The sequence below is a fragment of the Thamnophis sirtalis genome, unplaced genomic scaffold (genome assembly GCF_051295495.1).
Source record: "Thamnophis sirtalis isolate CommonGarterSnake01/CBP01778 unplaced genomic scaffold, rThaSir2_p1.2 scaffold_8, whole genome shotgun sequence".
Taxonomy (NCBI): Eukaryota; Metazoa; Chordata; class Lepidosauria; order Squamata; family Natricidae; genus Thamnophis; species Thamnophis sirtalis.
Genome location: NW_028261388.1, coordinates 69,548,050 through 69,567,130, shown reverse-complemented (window position 1 = coordinate 69,567,130; position 19,081 = coordinate 69,548,050). Strand labels below are relative to the sequence as shown.

General features: G+C 41.5%; 1 protein-coding gene across 2 annotated transcripts in view; it reads left to right on the top strand.

Moving 5' to 3' along the window:
• SLC4A9 (solute carrier family 4 member 9) overlaps positions 1-19,081 on the top strand; it is a 44,225-nt gene that overhangs the window by 19,622 nt on the left and 5,522 nt on the right. For both annotated transcript variants that reach the window (XM_087722103.1, XM_087722104.1), the window contains exons 11-19: positions 811-1,082; positions 3,084-3,139; positions 4,842-5,036; positions 9,003-9,116; positions 13,207-13,368; positions 14,381-14,559; positions 14,937-15,009; positions 15,930-15,998; positions 17,198-17,371. In XM_087722103.1, the coding sequence (XP_087578229.1) occupies positions 811-1,082; positions 3,084-3,139; positions 4,842-5,036; positions 9,003-9,116; positions 13,207-13,368; positions 14,381-14,559; positions 14,937-15,009; positions 15,930-15,998; positions 17,198-17,371 (1,294 nt within the window). The remainder of the gene's footprint in view (positions 1-810; positions 1,083-3,083; positions 3,140-4,841; positions 5,037-9,002; positions 9,117-13,206; positions 13,369-14,380; positions 14,560-14,936; positions 15,010-15,929; positions 15,999-17,197; positions 17,372-19,081) is intronic.

Below are 19,081 nucleotides of genomic sequence, written 5' to 3'. Positions count from 1 at the left end.
TGAACTCTCTTTCTTTGAGCCTTATCAAGGTGTTTGGGGATCATGTAAGATTTGCAGTGCCTGTGCCTGTTGACTAGTCAATACTCATGCTTGCAGTTTGGATCTGTCATTCTGTCTTTCCACTCTGACTGAACACTGCTACTTGTTGGTAATTTAGAACAAAACACAATTGGGTTCACTGACAAATGCGCACTCGACAAAACCACGCCGACAAAACCGCGGTGAAAAAAACGCAAGGTTGAAATCGCACCGACAAATGCGTGCCGACGAAAGCGTGCCATCAAAAAAACAATGAAAACAACGTAATAACCCTAACCCTAACCCTTATCTTAACTTAAATCGTGCTTTTGTGGACGTGGTTTTGTCGGTGTGTTGTTGTGGGCACGTTTATGATGTCGTGGTTTTCTCGCCGCGGTTTTGTCAGTGCGCTATTGTCGTGTGCGCATTTGTCGGGTCACCCACAATTGTGGTATAGTAAAGTCAAAATAGATTTAATATGTCACACCACTTTTTAGTGATTTGATATATATCTAGGTCAACTTGGTTTGATAAATCTTATTAAGATATGTCAAACTTTGGTGAGTCAAGCTGCAGGGCAATAAAAGCCAGTTACCAATGGGAATTCATTATTGGTGATTGAATCTGGTCTCTTAATAGGTAAAAGAGAGCCATTCTAAGGGAAATTCTTCAGTTTAATTTGGGATTGAGGGTAGCCCTGCTGGATTAACTGTCTAGCTAAGAGCTCAGGCTTCATTTTAGAAAACTAACCTGCTTAGAAATATGATTGTTTTGGCTCTTCCCTCCTCCCAGAGACCACAGCTTGGATTATTTAGAATTCCGCCTCTGGATTGGCTTGTGGGTGGCCTTCTTCGGCCTTATCCTGGTGGCTACTGAAGCTAGTTACTTGGTGCAGTACTTCACACGCTTCACTGAGGAAGGCTTCTGTGCCCTCATCAGTTTCATATTCATCTATGATGCCGTGAAGAAGATGCTGTCCCTGGTGGAACATTACCCGGTCAATTGGGAGTATAAAATCAACGACATCATCTTGTATAGCTGTACCTGCCGTCTGACTGAGACAGGTAATATGAGCAACCAGTGATATTATGGTGAGAGGATGGGCTAGTGATAGTCATCTTTAGATGGCAAGAATTCTTGCCAAATACATGGGAAAGTAATTGTTAACATATTTATAAATTGTAATATACAGGTAGTCCTTGATTTACAACAGTTCGTTTGAAGATACAATGGCACTGAAAATTGTGACTTATGGCTGTTACAGCATCCCCAGGGTCAAATGATCAAAAATCAGACATTTGGCCACTGATTCATGTTTATGACGGTTGCAGTGTCCTGGGAGTCATGTGACCACCTTTTTTGTGACCTTCTGACAAGCAAAGTCAATGGGGAAGCCAAATTCACTTAACAACCGTGTTACTAACTTAAAAACTGAAGCAATTCACTCAACAACTGTGGCAAGAAAAGTGGTAAAATGGGGCAACATTCACTTAACAACTGCCTCACTTACCAATATAAATTTTGGGCTCAGTTTTGGTCATAAGTCAAAGACTACCTATAAAACACACACACACACACACACACCATAACTCCAAGGCAATGAGCAACATAAAAGAAAAAGTATAAAACAACTGTAAAAAATGAAATCTTTTTTCTATTTATCTTTTTTTTATTTTTCTTCCCCCCTTACCCTCTCCTCTCCCTCTCTTCCCATCTCCCTTCTGTTTCCCACTCTTCCTCTCATTGGTGTATTTCCGCTTCTGAGCAAACTCCAATCTATGTTGATAGTATTTATACTTCCATAACAATATACTTAACATATCCTAGTTTTAAAGAAAAAATAAGAGAAAACAGTATACATGTGCAATCATATTACATTAGAATCTAACACCCCTCGTCAAACCTACCTCCCTCCCCACAACCCCCCCCCCAGCCTTCCCTCCCCCGACTTCCCAGAACCCATACATGGTATAAATCTTTAACAAAAACAGTCTAAAATATATTGGAAAAAAGAGTAAAAAATTGATAACTTCTTTACATTGAGCTTAGCTCCTCCTTGCTAAACTAACTTTAAACAATTTATATCAGTCCTGATGTTAATCATAAGCTATCTGGAATTTCTTAAAAAATGAAATCTAATTCAAGTACAAACCAAACTAAATTTAAAAATTCCACCAGTGCTTGGGGCAATGTAGCGCGACCATGCATTACAAATCTTATTAACTAAGAAAATATCTACAAGTAGATATTTAAAAAAATGCAACATGGGTATTTATCAAATATAGCTGAGATCTCACCCCATCCCACCCACAAATCTTGATGCAATCAGTAATACCCCTTTTCAGATTGGTCACCAACATACTTCTGGGTTGATTTCAGTGGTTTATTTTTATGTTTTCTCTGTCTTGCACCTGTCCCTGTTAGTAGATCAAGGCAGCCTAAACCCGTCCCCCAGGTGACACATGCCAACTGGAAGTGCTAAAAGGGCTCTCCTATACCTCAAAGAAAAGCTCTGATTGGCCTAAGCAGCCTAATAGGACTTGAAATCATCCACACAGAAAAGCAGGTACCTGCACAGTTTGATCCACTTCTGTCCAAGTATGTTAGTCTCCTGCATTTAGATAGTGCCTAGCTTTGTAAGCAAAGGTTCCTCTGTTTTACATCTGTCAGTTATTTTCTTTTTGGAAATCCGGTATTTGCTTGAGGTTCTGGGTAACCTCTGGATAGAGGCTGGAGAATATAGTTTGTGGATATAGCTAGATTGCAGTACCAGTCCGCTCTTCTATGATATTGCGACTTTTCTGGTTTGTCTTGCATTGTTCTTTTTAAAATCTTTAAATAACAATGTCCACCTAACAGTTGGCCATGCTGCAAACTGGTCTTTAGAGTTATGGCAAGAAACAATGTGCATCTTTGTTATGTTACCAACCTGTTTTTGAACACATATTTAAGATGCCACAAAACAGACATCCAAAAATTCTGCCAAGCTTTTCTTACCCTCTCCGGTCCTTGCATTGCACAAATCAGAATGAACTGCTGATATCTTGGATGATTGTTTCTTACAGGCAATGCCTCTGTCCTGAACCAGACTCTGTTCTCTAATCTCAGCAGTTTTGAACAGGTAACAAATAAAATTATTTTCATTAACTAAAACGACTGGATAGGGGAAACCTTTGCTTTTATCTTTAAAACTGCACATAGGAATGCAAAATGAAGCAAAAACATATATTGTATGTATTGCAAAAGGCCAGGCAAACACTAGATGAAAGCAAAGAAATACAGTATGCAAGACATAGTTACTATCTTAGAAAAGAATGCAAACTGAGATATAGGAAGGGAGTAGCATTTTGTGATTAGCATGTTTTGTTCATATGGGATTCTGTACTTCTTGGAGTACTGCAGTCTTTTTGTACTTGATAACTGGGATGTGTTGCCCTTTTGGTTGTTGTTGTTGTCGTTGTTTTGCTGCTGAGGACTTCTCCACTATTACTGCTGCTGATTCTATATCTTTTGAGGAAGTCACAGCCACATGCATATCAGAAGACTATGTACCAGAAGCCAAAGAGCACACAGAGATTTTTTTAAAAACAGTAGGTTGTTAAAAGTGAAATTCCAGATGGCCAATGAGGACAGGTTCTCATGCTATGCTGAGACTATCATGCAGAAGCTGAGAAAGAAAGACTCAGGGTTAACCTGCAGGGTTAACTTAGCTCTCTTTTTTACTAAGCTCTACTTCCTGCACTGAAGAAGTAGAGTTTGTGTCCTTGTGATTCCTCCGCCTTTTTGTGCTTTCCACCCAGTTTACCCAGGAGTGAGAGAGAATCTGAGAATTAGATTGTACTGGGTGCTGAATTCTTCTTGAAGAAAACTATAGGGAAGGGAGGACATGTGGGCTGCTGCCCCATTTCCACCTTGGGCTCATCTTCTGACAGTTATATTAGGCTTATCTACTGGCAGATTCAGAAAATGGTTCCTTGTGGTTTGTATGTGAAAACCAGAAGCACATGATAAACCCATAAAAAACAGTCTTAAAATCGGCTTATGACTGTTTTTCACACTTACAGCTTTGCAGCACCTCCTTGGTCACATGGTCAGAATTCGAATGCTTGGCAACTGGCATATATTTATGATGGTTGCAGTGTCCTGGGATCGTGTGATCACTTTTTGCAACCTTTAGACAAGCAAAACCAACGCGGAAGCCACACTCACTTAACAATTTTGCTACTAACTCAACAGCTGCAGTGATTCATTTAACAACTACGGCAAGAAAAATTGTAACGTGGGCAAAACTCAACAACTGTTTTGCTTAGCACCAGAAATTTGGGGCTCAGTTGTGTTCATAAGTCAAAGACTCCCTGTAATATAATATTGTATATTATGTAGGTTAGGCAGATATGCACTTCGTTTGCTTGTTTGTTTGTTTACTTGCTTAAGGGAGAACATTTTTTAAAAATGAGGCTAGATTAAAAACAGGGAAAGCAATGATCCAATACAGAACTCAAATGCCTTAAAAACGTAAATCAGTTATGGCACAGGACAAAATACCAACCACATTCCCACAGCAAATTGAGATAGCAGAATATTAATCTGTGCACAATCAATGATCCCTCTTTTAGTTTAGCTAATAATATAATTTTCTCTCATATTCAGCCGCAACTTGACCCAGTCTGGAGTCTTGTAGCCTGGTTGGATTACAGTTTCCTGATTCCCAGCTTGTTTAGGCCATTGGAAAAACAGTCTAAATATTTTCTTAAGAGTGGTGGTGTATACTACTTGGACAAACAGGGATCTTTTTCTGAGGCACAATCCTTTCTTTTTCACAGCAATCGGATGTGGAATCGGGGAACTGGTCCCTCCTGACCAAGGATCAGTGTATGCAACTAGGGGGCCATCTAGTGGGCAACAGTTGCAACTACGTGCCTGACATCACTTTCATGTCCTTCATTCTGTTTCTGGGAACGTTGTTCTGTGCTATGGTCCTGAAAAAATTTAAATCAAGTCGCTATTTTCCCACTGGTGTAAGTAGCTATCTATCCTATCCTATCCTTTACATGTTGATTGAATTTGTGAAATAAATAAATATTTCCTTCTTGTGAGTAAGCGTGTGTACGTACTCTGTCTTCCTGTAACTGCTACCCCACAACACATTCAAGTAGTAACCCAATTATCCTACACTATGATGGGAGCTACAATTAGACATAATGGAAAACACCAGGACAGTGATGAATAGTATTTACTATGCATTTACCTGCATAGTAAAAAAGTAGAAACTTGCAGGAAATGGGGAGAGGTAGAGAATGGACAAAGAGGAAAAGATCATGGGTATGCCTCCTTATTTACATACCCTCTGTCTTTATTTCTCAAATCCCGCTTCCCATTTCATCAGTTTTCATCTCTACTTTGATTTCCCATTCTTACCTACCTTGGTTCTCTCTTTGGGGAGAAAGAGAGTACAGAACGGTAAAGAAAAAAGTTGTATATTCTGTACTAACCTATGGATTGAAAAGTTTATGTGATGAATAGCTGCTGATTGCTGAGAAGTGTGCTCAATTGCCTATTGTGAGTGACTGTGATTGTCTCCGACTGGGCAAGCAGGGGTTTCTTCAGGGACTATAGAAGATACATAAGGCAAACAATTCCCAGGAGGAAGCTCATTAACCTGGCAAGTGGTGGTCTGGCAGATATTTGGGAGTACAGATTGGATCTTAGTTAATGTTATTTCCAGGAGCATATAGATTTAAAATGGACTCGGAGCTCTGTTTTTCAACTTTAATACAAATAAGAATCTCAGACTCAAAACCAACTTTATCATCATCTTCTTCTATTATGCATCTATTCATCACTCATTGAAAAGGGAGAAACAAAATAGTAGTAATCACAACGGCTAAGCATCAGATGTGACATGCATGCCATCACCTTAGAATGCAGTTTCCTATCAGGGGTGGGTTTCAACTGGTTCGCGGCGTTCCCTGCGAACCGGTTGGTCGGCGAACCCGGAAGTAAGTAATTTCCGGGAACGGCGATGGGCCCACCCGCCCGCCCGCGCTCCTTACCGGTCTTTGAAGGCTTCTGCGCTTCCACGCAGGCCCATGGCACATACAGCACCTGCGCGAGTCTCCGTGAGCAGCTGGAACATTGCGCAGGTGCTAAGACGCATGCGTGAACTGCGCCGTGCACGAGGATGCCGCCGGCCCCGTTCCAACCGAACCAGTTGGAACGGGATTAGCAACCCACCACTGTTTCCTATATATTTAATCGGGGAGGGGAACGTATCTTCAGTAAGACTTAATCCCAGGATTGTTGTTTTAGTCCATAAAGCCTTTGCAAACTTCTTCTGAAGCCATTCAATGTTTGTCACATGCAGTATACAGTATATTCACGTAATGATTTGTAGAAACCAAGAAATATGTCCCACGTTGGGGCTTTTTAGTATACAATATTTTAGTCCTGCATAATTTTTGAAACTCTAGTAGTTACTTGAGATGAATTCTAAATTGTTATATTTGTTTTGTGGATTTTATGTCTTTTTCATTTTTGAAATAAAAATTTGCAAATTTGCAAATGACTCCAATAGCTGTGGCACTTTAGAAGAAAGATAGACTCAAGATCCAGAAGGATCTTGACAAACTTCACACTGGACCCTGTGCAACAAAATGCAGTTCAGTGGTGAGAAAAGTAAGGTCTTATGCTTAGGGAAGAAAAACCAAATGCACAGATATAGGATAGGTAGTACTTGTTCAACAGGACTAACTATGACAGAGGGTTCACCAACAAAAGGGTGAACGACAAAACCGCGCCCGACTAAACCGCGGTGACAAAACTGTGTGTTCTAAAGCACTCCGACGAATGAGCACTGAATCGTGCTGACAACAGTGCGGCGACAGAAAGCGCGGCTGTAAAACTAAACCTAACCCTAACCCTAACCCTAAATGTAACGCTAAACGTAACGCTAAACGTAACGCTAAACCTAACCCTAAACCTAACCCTAACCCTAACCCTGACCCTGACCCTGACCCTGACCCTGACCCTGACCCTGACCCTGACCCTAAACCTAAACCTAACCCTTACCTTACGTTAAATCGCTGTCGCCGCGCTGTTGTAAAGCGCCCTTCTATCTCCGCGCTGTTGTCGCCATGCTGTTGTCGGCACGTTGATGACGTCGCGGTTTTAGCGACACAGTTTAGTCGGGCGCGGTTTTGACGTTCGCCCTTTTGTCGGGTCACGATGACAGAGATAGCAATAGCAATAGCAATAGCAGTAGACTTATATACCGCTTCATAGGCCTTTCAGGCCTCTCTAAGCGGTTTACAGAGAGTCAGCATATTGCCCCCAACAATCTGGGTCCTCATTTTACCCACCTCGGAAGGATGGAAGGCTGAGTCAACCCTGAGCCGGTGAGATTTGAACCGCTGACCTGCTGATCTAGCAGTAGCCTGCAGTGCTGCATTTAACCACTGCGCCACCTTGGCTCGAGATCTAGATGTCCCAGTGCAGTGATGGCTAACCTTTTTGTCGAGGCATGCCAAAAGTGGGTGTCGGGGGGGTCACACACACACATGCCCTCACCCATAGTGCAATGCCCTCCCCCACGCATGTGCACACAACCCCACCATTCATGCATGCAACCCCCCCCCCTGCATGCATGCAAGCTTCACTGAAGACTCTGGACTTCCAGGAGGCATGTTGGGCCATTTTTTGCTCTCTACAGGCTTCAGGAAAGTCTCCTGAAGCCTCCTGAGGGGGAAAAAACAGCCCAATGGGCAACCTGGAAGTTTGTTCCCGAACTTCTGGTGGGTCCTGTTGGGCTGTTTTTCGCCCTACCCAGGCTTCAGGGAAGCCTCCTGAAGCCTGGGGAAGGCAAAAAATGGGCCAACATGCAAACCGGAAGTTTGGGAACAAACTTCCGGGTTGCCAGTTGGGCTGTTTATTTCCCTCTGGAGGGCAAAAAAAAAAAGCCCAATGCACAAACCGGAAGTCCACTCCCAAACTTCCAGTTTGCACATTGTGGGGATTTTCACCCTCCGGAAGCTTCAGGAGGTTTCCCTGAAGCCTCCTGAGGGTGAAAAATGGCTGAAAATCAAGGCCGAAAACCAGCTTGCCAGCATGCCCAGGTGCGCTGGAGCTGACAGGGCAACGCCTCGCGTGACCTTAGAAATGGCTCCGCATGCCACCTGTGGCACATGTGCCATAGGTTTGCCATCACGGTTCTAGTGGATAATTAGTATGAGTCACCAGTGAGCTGCAGCTGCCAATAAAAGAACAACAATGAAGTACTAGACTTCAGCAACAGAGGAATAGTGTCAAGATCACGTGAAGAACAACCACCACTTTACACTGCACTGGTAAGATCACACTTGGAATACTGTGTCCAGTTGTAGTCACTATGATATAAAAAAGATGTGGAGACTTTAGAAAGAGTGCATAGAAGAGCAACAAAAATGACAAAGGGTCTGAAGCACACAATAAAGGGTTATGGAAGCTAGGTATGTCTAGTTCAGTGGTTCCCAAACTTGGCAACTTTAAGACTTGTGGACTTCAACTCCCAGAATTCTCCAGCCAGCAGAGCTGGCTGGAGAATTCTGGGAGTTGAAGTCCACAAGTCTTAAAGTTGCCAAGTTTGGGAACCACTGGTCTAGTTTAACAACAATAAAAAAAGAACCACAGTGATTTGATAGCAGTTTTCTAATATTTGAGGGGCTGCCCCACAGAAGAGGGGGTCAGCCTCTTTTCCAAAGCACCTGTGGGCAGGAAAAGAAGTAATGGATGGAAACTGATCAAGGAAAGATCCAACCTAGAATTAAATAGACATTTCCTGTCGGTGAGAAGAATAGTGACTTGTCTCCAGAAGTTGTGGGTGCTCCATCACTGGAGCTTTTTGAAGAAATTGGACATCCATTTATCCAGATTAGTACAGGGGGTTGAACTAGATGATATCCTTCTAATTGTCTTATTCTATTCTGTTATTCTGTTATTTCACATCTTAGGTAAGGAAACTAGTGGGCGATTTCTCCATTATTCTGACAATCCTCATCTTCTGTGGAATTGATGCTGCTCTTGGATTAGAGACACCAAAGCTTCTTGTTCCAGAAACATTCCAGGTAAGATTAGTCAGTCATATATCAATGATTTTTAGATTTAGATTTTTTAGATTTTATTTATTATTTATAGGCCGCCCTTTTCCCTGAGGGGACTCAGGGCGGCTTACAATTCATGGGAGGGGGTGTGCAAGACAAAACATAAGACAGTACGTGAATAAAAAAATAAACAATAAAACACAACTTTCATTCAACATTCGGGTGGGGCGGATTAAAATCTTTATCCCCAGGCCTGACGGGATAGCCAGATCTTAAGGGCTGTGCGGAAGGTCTGGACGGTGGTGAGGGTGTGAATCTCCATGGGGAGATCGTTCCAAAGGGTCGGAGCTACTACTGAAAAGGCTCTCCTCCGCGTAGTCGCCAGTCGGCACTGACTGGCGGATGGAACTCGGAGGAGGCCTAATCTGTGCAATCTAATAGGTCGAAGGGAGGTAATTGGCAGGAGGCGGTCTCTCAATGAGACAAAGAACTCTCAGCCCAGCCTTAGAATAGCCTCCTTCAAACTAATCTCAACTCCTGATGACTTCATAGTCACTTCCAGTTATTGCAGATTTCTAGGCCACATTACAGAAATGGTTTATATTGTCCATTTTTGTCAGGCATATATAAAAGGTAAACAATCTGCCTCGATGTTCCATACGTATTCAGTTGTCCATACAGACTAGTTGGTAATGCAGCTGTTTCTTCTGTAATCCCAACAAAACAACTCTGTATGAACATTTTATTGAACTCTGGTAGAAAAAGACACAATTTAAGTAAGTGTAAAGTAACCCACTCTTGTTAACAAATCCATTACTAGAGTCTAAAATAAAATAAGAAGAGCTAAGGTGGCGCAGTGGGTAGAGTGCAGTACTGTAGGCCACTTCAGCTGACTGCTAGTTCAGCAGTTCAGCGGTTCAAATCTCACCAGCTCAGGGTTGACTCAGCCTTCCATCCTTCCGAGGTGGGTAAAAAATGAGGACCCGGATTGTGGGGGCGATATGCTTACCAATCGCAGGGCTTACAGACACCAATAATAAAATAAATAACCATAGCCACAACACTTACCCATATGTCAAAATGATTTATAAACGTTAAAAATTACTTGTCTCAGTACTGATCCTTGAAGTTCTCCACTATTTATTTCATTCATTGAGAAACACTTCATTTATTTGTCTTTTGAGCTTTTAAACAGCAGTCTATAAAAAGACAGGTCCTCTTATTCCATGACTGCTAAGTTTACTCATGAGCCAATGAAGAAGAACGTTGTCAAAAACTTTTTGAAAATCCAAGTCTTTTCAGGGCCATTTTTGTTTACATTTCAGTTGATGGTCTCAAAAAAACTTGGTGAGGCAGGATTTACCTTTGTGGTATACATGCTGATTTTCATTCAACAAGAATATTCCCTTTATGTGCCTTGTTACTTTTTATTATAAGTTCTATCTATTTAACTGGAACAGACAGTAAACTGATGGCTCTCTAATTTCCTATATCTCCTCAGTCCCTTTTTAAAATTGATGGCACATTAACTACATCCCACAATGATATTCCCTGGCACTGGGCCTGTTTTGCGTGCCAATTTATTTCTTGCTAAGTCCACATTTTCACATTTATATTCTTTAGGAATCCTAGAGTGAGTGCTATTAGGACCAGGTGGTTTTTTAGAGTGCAGTTTCTCAAGATATCCCAGAGCAGCATTGTGCAAAGGGTGTTGTACGGAACCCTAGGGTTCTTTAAGAACTTGATGAGTGTTCATGACAAATTGATAGGGGGGTGGAGGGGTGTTAACTTGCATCATGATATTTGGTTTTTAACAGGCAGGTGATTTTGTTATAGGATCATATATTCAATCTCAAAGCATAGATAAGTGATGTTTGCCTAAAGAAATAACTCAGTAATGGAAACAACTGTTTTCCAACTACCTTGTTATGGCATATTCTCCAAGCACATTCAAAGACACAACCATTCATATGCACACAATATAGCTACGAAAAGGAAAGAACAAGAGGTTATGGGGGGAAGAGAAAGGAACCAAGACCTTCTCTTCTACTGGCCATGTGGATAAACGAGAGTTGGGAGATTTTAAGAGCTCCTTAGGGGCTCTTAAACATTTTCAATGTTTTCAACATTTCAACACCATATTTTATCTTTTATATCATTCACAAGTCATAGAATCTCTGCTGATTATTACTACAAGTGTCAAGTTTCAAACTATTGAAAGTGCAACTATTACCGTATTTTTGGAGTATAAGACGCACTGGAGTATAAGACGCACCTTAATTTTGGGGGAGGAAATCAGGGGAAAAAACCTTTCTGCCTCTTTCCCAGCAGCATCCATCAGTATTCATCTGGCTAACGTCTTTGCTACCTTGGTCGGAGCCTGATTCCAAAAGTGGCCCGGGGAACTGTGATAATTTTTGGGCTGTAGCGCCACGATCCCCTCCCAATTCCAAAAAGGGCGTGTGCAGAAGCCAAAAAAGTGCATCGTGCTTCAGGTGGCAGGCGGTTCCAGCACACGTTGCCACCTCAAAATGCTTTCCTTCCCAGTTCCCCGGTGCACATTGCAGAGCTGCGCACCCTCCTCCTCTTCTGCAGACTCTCCTTCGCTTTCTCCTTGCCAGCACTGTCAGCGAGGGGAAGCAGGGAGAAAAGCGAGAGGGCATTGCAAGGATTGTAGGAATTATAAATATTTGCTAAAATGTATATGCTAAAAAAAAGAAACACTTATATTTTAAAGTTTAATACCTTAAATCTACTTATAGATACCCTGTTTCCCCAGAAATAAGACCTCCCTGGATAATAAGCCCAATCAGGCTTTTGAGTGCATGTGCTAAAATAAGCCCTCTCCCAAAAATAAGCCCTCCTTGAAAATATTGCAATCCAGCAGCATGAAGTGACCATGTTCGCCGCCTCCTGCATCTTAAAAATAATAAGACCTCCCCGAAAAGAAGGCCAAATGCTTATTTCGGGTGTCAAAAGAAAATAAGACTCTGTCTTATTTTCAGGGAAACATGGTATATAATATATATATATGAAATTATTTTTATGGTATAGAAATATATAGGGTGTATACATCTATAAGATGTATAGAGTTCCAAATCTATTTTTAAATGCACAGCTGTACAATAGTTAGTATATATACAAGACTTTATATAATTATATCTGATTTAATTAGTTTGCATGTACAAACCTCAAGAAAGTTAAAGAATCTCTTTTTTCCCCTTTGGTCTAACTGTTGCATCCGCTGCTCCACCTCTCTATGTCACTGGTGGGTTCCTACTGGTTCAGACTGGTTCAGCTGAACTGGTAGTAGCTTAGCGGCATGGGTCACTAGAACCAGCAACGACCCAGGCCTGCTGTGCTCCCAAATCAGTTCTCCTGGCAGCGCCATAGGTGCTGCCATCTTATTTTTGACTTCTGTGCATGCACAGAGCAATTTTTGCTATATTGTGCATGCACACACAGGGCACATCAAGTGCGTGTGTGGCATGTCCCTGAGTGAACCGGCAGTAGCAGCTGCGGAACCTACCACTGCTTTATAGCCAAGATATTGCCTTCCCTCTATTTAGCACAGTCACTGTCACTTTTAGTTCACTTCCTTCACCAATTCTTGTTGTCACTGTCTTCTTCCCAAGAAGAAACTTCTTGTAGTTATTCTTTTCCCAATCTACCACCCACAATATCTTGTCACAGTCTCAGTGTGTAGTCCATCTGTCTATATATGCTTTTATATTTTATATACATAAAGTATACTCACACACACACTTATTAGGTACACATATTATTATATACAAAATATATTTCGATTAATTATAAAGTACCTAGTTATTTACTGGGGACATAAAATATACACAAAGCAAAGGCATTTATCAAACAATTCAATTTTTGAAAAATCAGATAACCATAGTAATTATCCATAAAATTGAAAGAATCTCTCTACAATTTAATCAGCTGGAGCTTTCATTCAGCCTTGATAGTTTCTTTCTTGATTAGACAAGAATTAAGGTGCTGATATACTTTGCCAACTAATTTAAGAGCCAATGCTTATCTGTCTGCTATCTACTCCCAACTCATCCTGTGGCTTACTAATCTTTTCCACTTATTCTCTCTGCAGCCTACAAATCCCAAGCGAGACTGGCTCGTGTTTCCATTTGGAGCAAATCCCTGGTGGATATACTTAGTGTCTTCAGTACCTGCCATTCTAGTTACCATCCTCATCTTCATGGATCAACAGATAACAGCTGTCATTCTCAATCGCAAGGAATATAAACTGCAGGTCAGTATTTGGTTGGGCTCTGTAATGTAGTTAGTTTTTTTGGGGGGGGGAAATCTCTCTTAAACACACAGATATTGAATCATAAACCAAGGAACACGAGAATAATTGTTGAGACTAAACTTGTGTTTCAAAGACAATTATGTAATATAAACAGGTTTTTAAAGCCAAGTAAGCTGATATGGTATGTTTTCATATAATCTGGACCCAGCTTTAAAGGATTTTATGGAGCATATTGGAAATGGTTTAAAAGGGGGCTGCATACTTCATTCATTCTGCCTTCCAGACTTATTTATTTTTAAAAGAAGGAATAAACCTAGCATATTGCAGGTTGTTCATTTTGCTCTCTTTGTGTTATTTTGCACTATCATAGTTGCTGGTGTGAAGAAACCCATGCTCCCTTATTTGTAAAAGCAAATATTGGAAAAAAGGAAGAAGATAAAGCATTAGTTACCAAAGCAAGAAACAGAAATAAATACTTTCTCAAATTTAGTAGACAACATATAGCAATAGCACTTAGACTTATATATTGCTTCACTGTGCTTTATAGCCCTCTCTAAATTGTTTATAGTATCAGCATATTGCCACCAACAAACTGGGTCCTCATTTTACCAACCTTGGAAGGGTGGAAGGCTGAGTCAACCTTGAGCCTCATGAGTTTCGAACTGCCAAATTGCAGGCAGCCAGCAGGCAGCAGAAGTAGCCTGCAGTACTGCTTTCTAACCACTATGCCACCAGGCCTCACATAGAATTTCTTAGTACCATATGTAACATTTTCTGTTTTATATTCCTAAGGAAATGGCATTGATGTACAAAATCTTACATAAAATTCTCTAATCCTAATTTCGCTCTAGGTAGTGAAATTCTGGAAGAATAATCAATTATGCAAGTCACACAGCTTATAAAAATGTTATCGTTCCAATCAGTTAAAGGAGTCATACTCTAAAATAGAAAACTTTTATCATGCATTATCCAGTCCACATCTCCTACTGCTAACTCCAATGTTCTCTTTCAGAAAGGGGCAGGATTTCATCTAGATTTCCTCTGTGTTTCCCTACTGATGATTGTTACATCGTTTATGGGTTTGCCCTGGTATGTGTCCGCCACAGTCATATCTCTGGCGCATATGGACAGCCTTAAGAAAGAAAGCACTACCAGCGCTCCAGGAGAACAGCCAAAGTTCCTCGGAATCAGGTATTGGAAGTAGATCAAACTTTTAAGGATTAAAAAATGGAGATGTTATTATCTGTTATTGATTTTCTTTCATCTACATTAGCCTTCTCCAACATGGAATATATACAAAAGTCAAAATCAATACTCCTGCAGGCTATGCTCACTTTGGGATTTGAAGTTTTAACACAACACATTTGGAGAACACCAAATTAGGGAAGACCATATTAACTAGTAGGAAATGATTGATTGGGTCCACCCCGTTTTGCTGGTTAACATAATGAACGCTTTGGGTGGGATTTTAGATGACTTACTTAGGAAGATTGGGACTGATTTAGGATTTATCCGATTGGTAAATGGCTGAAATATGAAGGCCTAACTTAGAAATACTCTTCTTACAGGGAACAAAGAGTTACAGGATTGATGGTCTTTATTCTCACAGGATTGTCTGTGTTTCTTGCTCCTGTGCTCAAGGTGATTTTTTAAAAAGTATTCATATAAATATTTAACACATAGGTATGTTATTTCATTTCCCACTGTTCATGTGACGTTTTGATTTTGCTGTCTGAAATACTTTGCAGACCAGCCAGATGTGTGATTGCGACTGTTTGATTTCTCTTTGAAGGACTGGTTCCACTGTATGCGGCATTGAGCAGAACCTTGTCCTTCAAGCATTGTGCTTTTGGGTGCCTCAATTTAAGAGACTCAGATAAACTGGAACAGCTACAGAGAAGGGCAATAAATTAGCAGGGACCTGGAAACACAATATTACAAACATTAACAGAAAATACTACACAGGCTCTACACTGGGGGGAAGGGGGGGTTGTAAATCATGTAGATTTCCTTAGATAAGCCGTGACATAGTGCAACATTTCTATTCCTCTCTGCTTTGAAAATTTAAGGGAAGGGTGACTGAATAGACCAGGGGTAGTCAACCTTTTTATACCTGCCGCCCACTTTTGTATCTCTGTTAGTAGTAAAATTTTCTAACCGCCCACCGGTTCCACAGTAATGGTGATTTATAAAGTAGGGAAGTCAATTAAATTTTAAAAAAAAGGAAAGTGCTTCAGTATCGGACAAAAAACCCTACCGCCCACCATGAAAGCTGGAACGTTCACAAGTAGGCGGTAGGGACCAGGGTGACTGCCACTGGACTAGACCATTTTGATAGCCAAATTCTGACAGAGAAAGATGACCATAGGGAAGGGGGAAAATACCTGAAGAGATGTTATGTAAAAGAAGGCTGAAATGTTGTTGTTTAGTATCCCAGAGTGAAGGACTTGAATCAATTCATTGTAAGGCAAACATTGACAGTGATGTTTTACTGACCTTAAAGACAGTCTCTTATGACTCATACGTTAATGTGATTAATTTTCTTTCTTCCATATCCCAAGTTTATCCCAATGCCTGTGCTGTATGGCATTTTCTTTTATATGGGCATATCTGCACTTAGCAGTATTCAGGTGAGTGCAAAAACATTATAGAAATACATTCTGCTGGGTTGGGGAGGATGAAAGTTAATTCAATCAGCTGGGTATATAGTATTTTCTAAGACTGAATAGTCTGAATAATGTGGGAAGGCGCTGTCTATAATTAAGGTCTCCTGGATGTTTGTGTACTCCTTTTCAAGAAGTTGTGTGAGTTGTGGGGTTTTTGTTTACTTGTTTGTTTTGTGCCTTTGAATCAGTTTTGACTCCTGGCCACTGTCTGGACTAATCCCTGTAGTTTTCTTGGCAAGATTTTCAATAGTAGTTTGCCACTGCCTTTTTTTCTACGGCTGCGAGGGAGCGACTAACCCAAGGTCACCCAGATGGCTTCATATCCAAGGCCAGATTAGAATCACGGTCTCTGGTTTCTAGCCTGCTGGCTTAACTCCCACAAAGAGGTCCACAGTGCTAATAAAGCAGAAGAGAAATGCTTGCAAGAGGTACTTTTAAAAACAAAGCTGGAGCTCAGAGCATTCCAGATGTGTAAGGAGAAGGGGGCAGATCAGCCCTTGATTCACTTCCTATTCCAGATCTGTAATTTCAATTGTAAAATGCGGAGCAAGCCATGCTTAGCAAAGCAACCTTGAAATTTATTGGACATTCTCTTTTTACACCTTAAAGCTAATCCAAGTAACCCAATTCCAGGCAGAGATTGAATATTCATTCATTTATTTTCCTATGCCTCACTCTGAGTGGCTTACAAATATCCCCAAATGGTAATATCATTAAAACATAGCAATGTGTAATAAGTAATATTCTGACATAGTGACGAACCATGTAACCATTCACATCAAAAGAGTCTCAAAAGACCCCTCCAGTTCCCAGGATCCCCCTGAAATAACTTGGGCAGGGTCAATCTGATATAGCAATAGCAATAGCAGTAGACTTATATACTGCTTCATAGGGCTTTCAGCCCTCTCTAAGCGGTTTACAGAGAGTCAGCATATTGCCCCCAACAATCTGGGTCCTCATTTTACCCACCTCGGAAGGATGGAAGGCTGAGTCAACCCTGAGCCGGTGAGATTTGAACCGCTGAACTGCTGATCTAGCAGTAGCCTGCAGTGCTGCATTTAACCACTGCGCCACCTCGGCTCAGTGGCTCAGAGAGAGAAGTGGGCAACCACTGATTCCTACTGGGGAACTTCCACTATATTTCTTGCTTTCATTTTTTCCAGTTCATGGAGAGACTTCAACTCTTGTTGATGCCTGCTAAACACCAGCCAGACTTCATTTATCTACGCCACGTTCCACTACGCCAAGTGCATCTTTACACCTTCATTCAGATCTTCTGCCTTGCTGTCCTGTGGCTCATTAAGTCAACTGCAGCTGCCATTATCTTCCCTTTAATGGTAAGAGTCCTTAGGCATGAATGTCTTATAGTAGAGCCATATATTATGCAGAGAATGAGTGAATCTGCCCAAGAACTTTTCCTATGTACAGAAAAGCCTTTTATTGTCCATAGCATTCTATCTCCTATTTCAGACCTGCACAATCCTTAATTTACTCAACTGGAGAACAACTAATTCCACCTAGCCATACCCATTTATTGTCAGATATTTTCTGAATATGCATTAGATATACTGGGTTTTTAAAAAATATACATTAATATTTTACATCAATATTTTGAAATAAACATTCCATTGTTTTAAAATATCTGGTTGCTTTTAATGCTTCTATCAGATCTTTAATTCAAACCTGAATTTTAATTTTGATGTAATTATTAATGTTTCAAAATGCTGTAATTATTTGTTTGATTGTTCATACACGTGCTTATATACTGCATACTTCAAAGGATGGGGTTTATTATGATTATTATTTGTATTTGTTCGGGGTTGTGGTCATGTGGCCAGCATGATGTCATAGAGCGCTGTTATGTTCCCAACTTAATGATACCTATTTATTTGCATTCGCCTGTTTTTGAAATGGTATGTTGGCAGAAGTTAGGGTGAGGATGGGAGTTCATCCTATTGCATGGCGTTCAGGTCTCCAGTCAGTTTCCAGCCAACCAGCCCAGCGTCTTAACCACTGAGCCACCATGCAATCCTTATATCAATAGCCACTTCAGAATGGAGCATATAATCATCTTGTACAAGGGAGAACCCAGCTCTTTCTCTCAAAAAAGAGATGATCTACCCATATGATAACCCAGATAAGTTATTATTTTACTCACAGGTGGCAGAGTTCATGCCATAGCAATAGCAGTTAGACTTATATACCGCTTCATAGGGCTTTCAGCCCTCTCTAAGCGGTTTACAGAGTCAGCATATTGCCCCCAACAATTCGGGTCCTCATTTTACCCACCTCGGAAGGATGGAAGGCTGAGTCAACCCTGAGCCAGTGAGATTTGAACAGCCGAACTGCAGAACTAGCAGTCAGCTGAAGTAGCCTGCAGTACTGCACTCTAACCACTGCGCCACCTCGGCTCCTATTAAGTCTCTCCATTAAGAGACTGACTGCATTCTTGGCCTTCACAAATTTAAAAAAAAAGATAGATAGTCTAGGACAGTGATTCCCAAAGTGGGCGGTGGGATGACTTAGGGGGGCGCTAAGAGGCAAGGGGGGTGGCAGAGGGACGGTAAGGGGACAACCCAAAGGGAACATTCTCCCAGCGGCGTCTCAGGCAACTTTCTCTCTTGCCGCGCAAGGAAGCAAAGCCAAATTTGATTATTTAACCTCCCGCTCCAGTTTCCCCCATCCTACTGCATTAAGATCCCCGCGCTTCCCATTTCTGCTGGAAGCATGCAGGCCATGTGAGCGAGCAGGCGCGTGAGGCCCCTCGATGATCTGAGGGGAGCCGGGAGGTGCCAAACTGCACCGAGCCGTCCTCATACCCTCGCGGCTAAGGGTGGGAGCGCCTGAGATGCCGCTGGGAGAATGTCCCCTTCAGGTTGCTGGGACAGCAAATTTCAAGGGAAAACACAGCTGCTGGAATCGGTGCACCTACAACTTAATGCCCTCCAAAAAGCCTGCATTACCGGGAGCAGCAGAAGAGCAGCACTGCCACCCCTGGTGTTCAGCATCCTCCTCAGGAGCCTCGAGTTGCGGGGTTTGCATGTCTC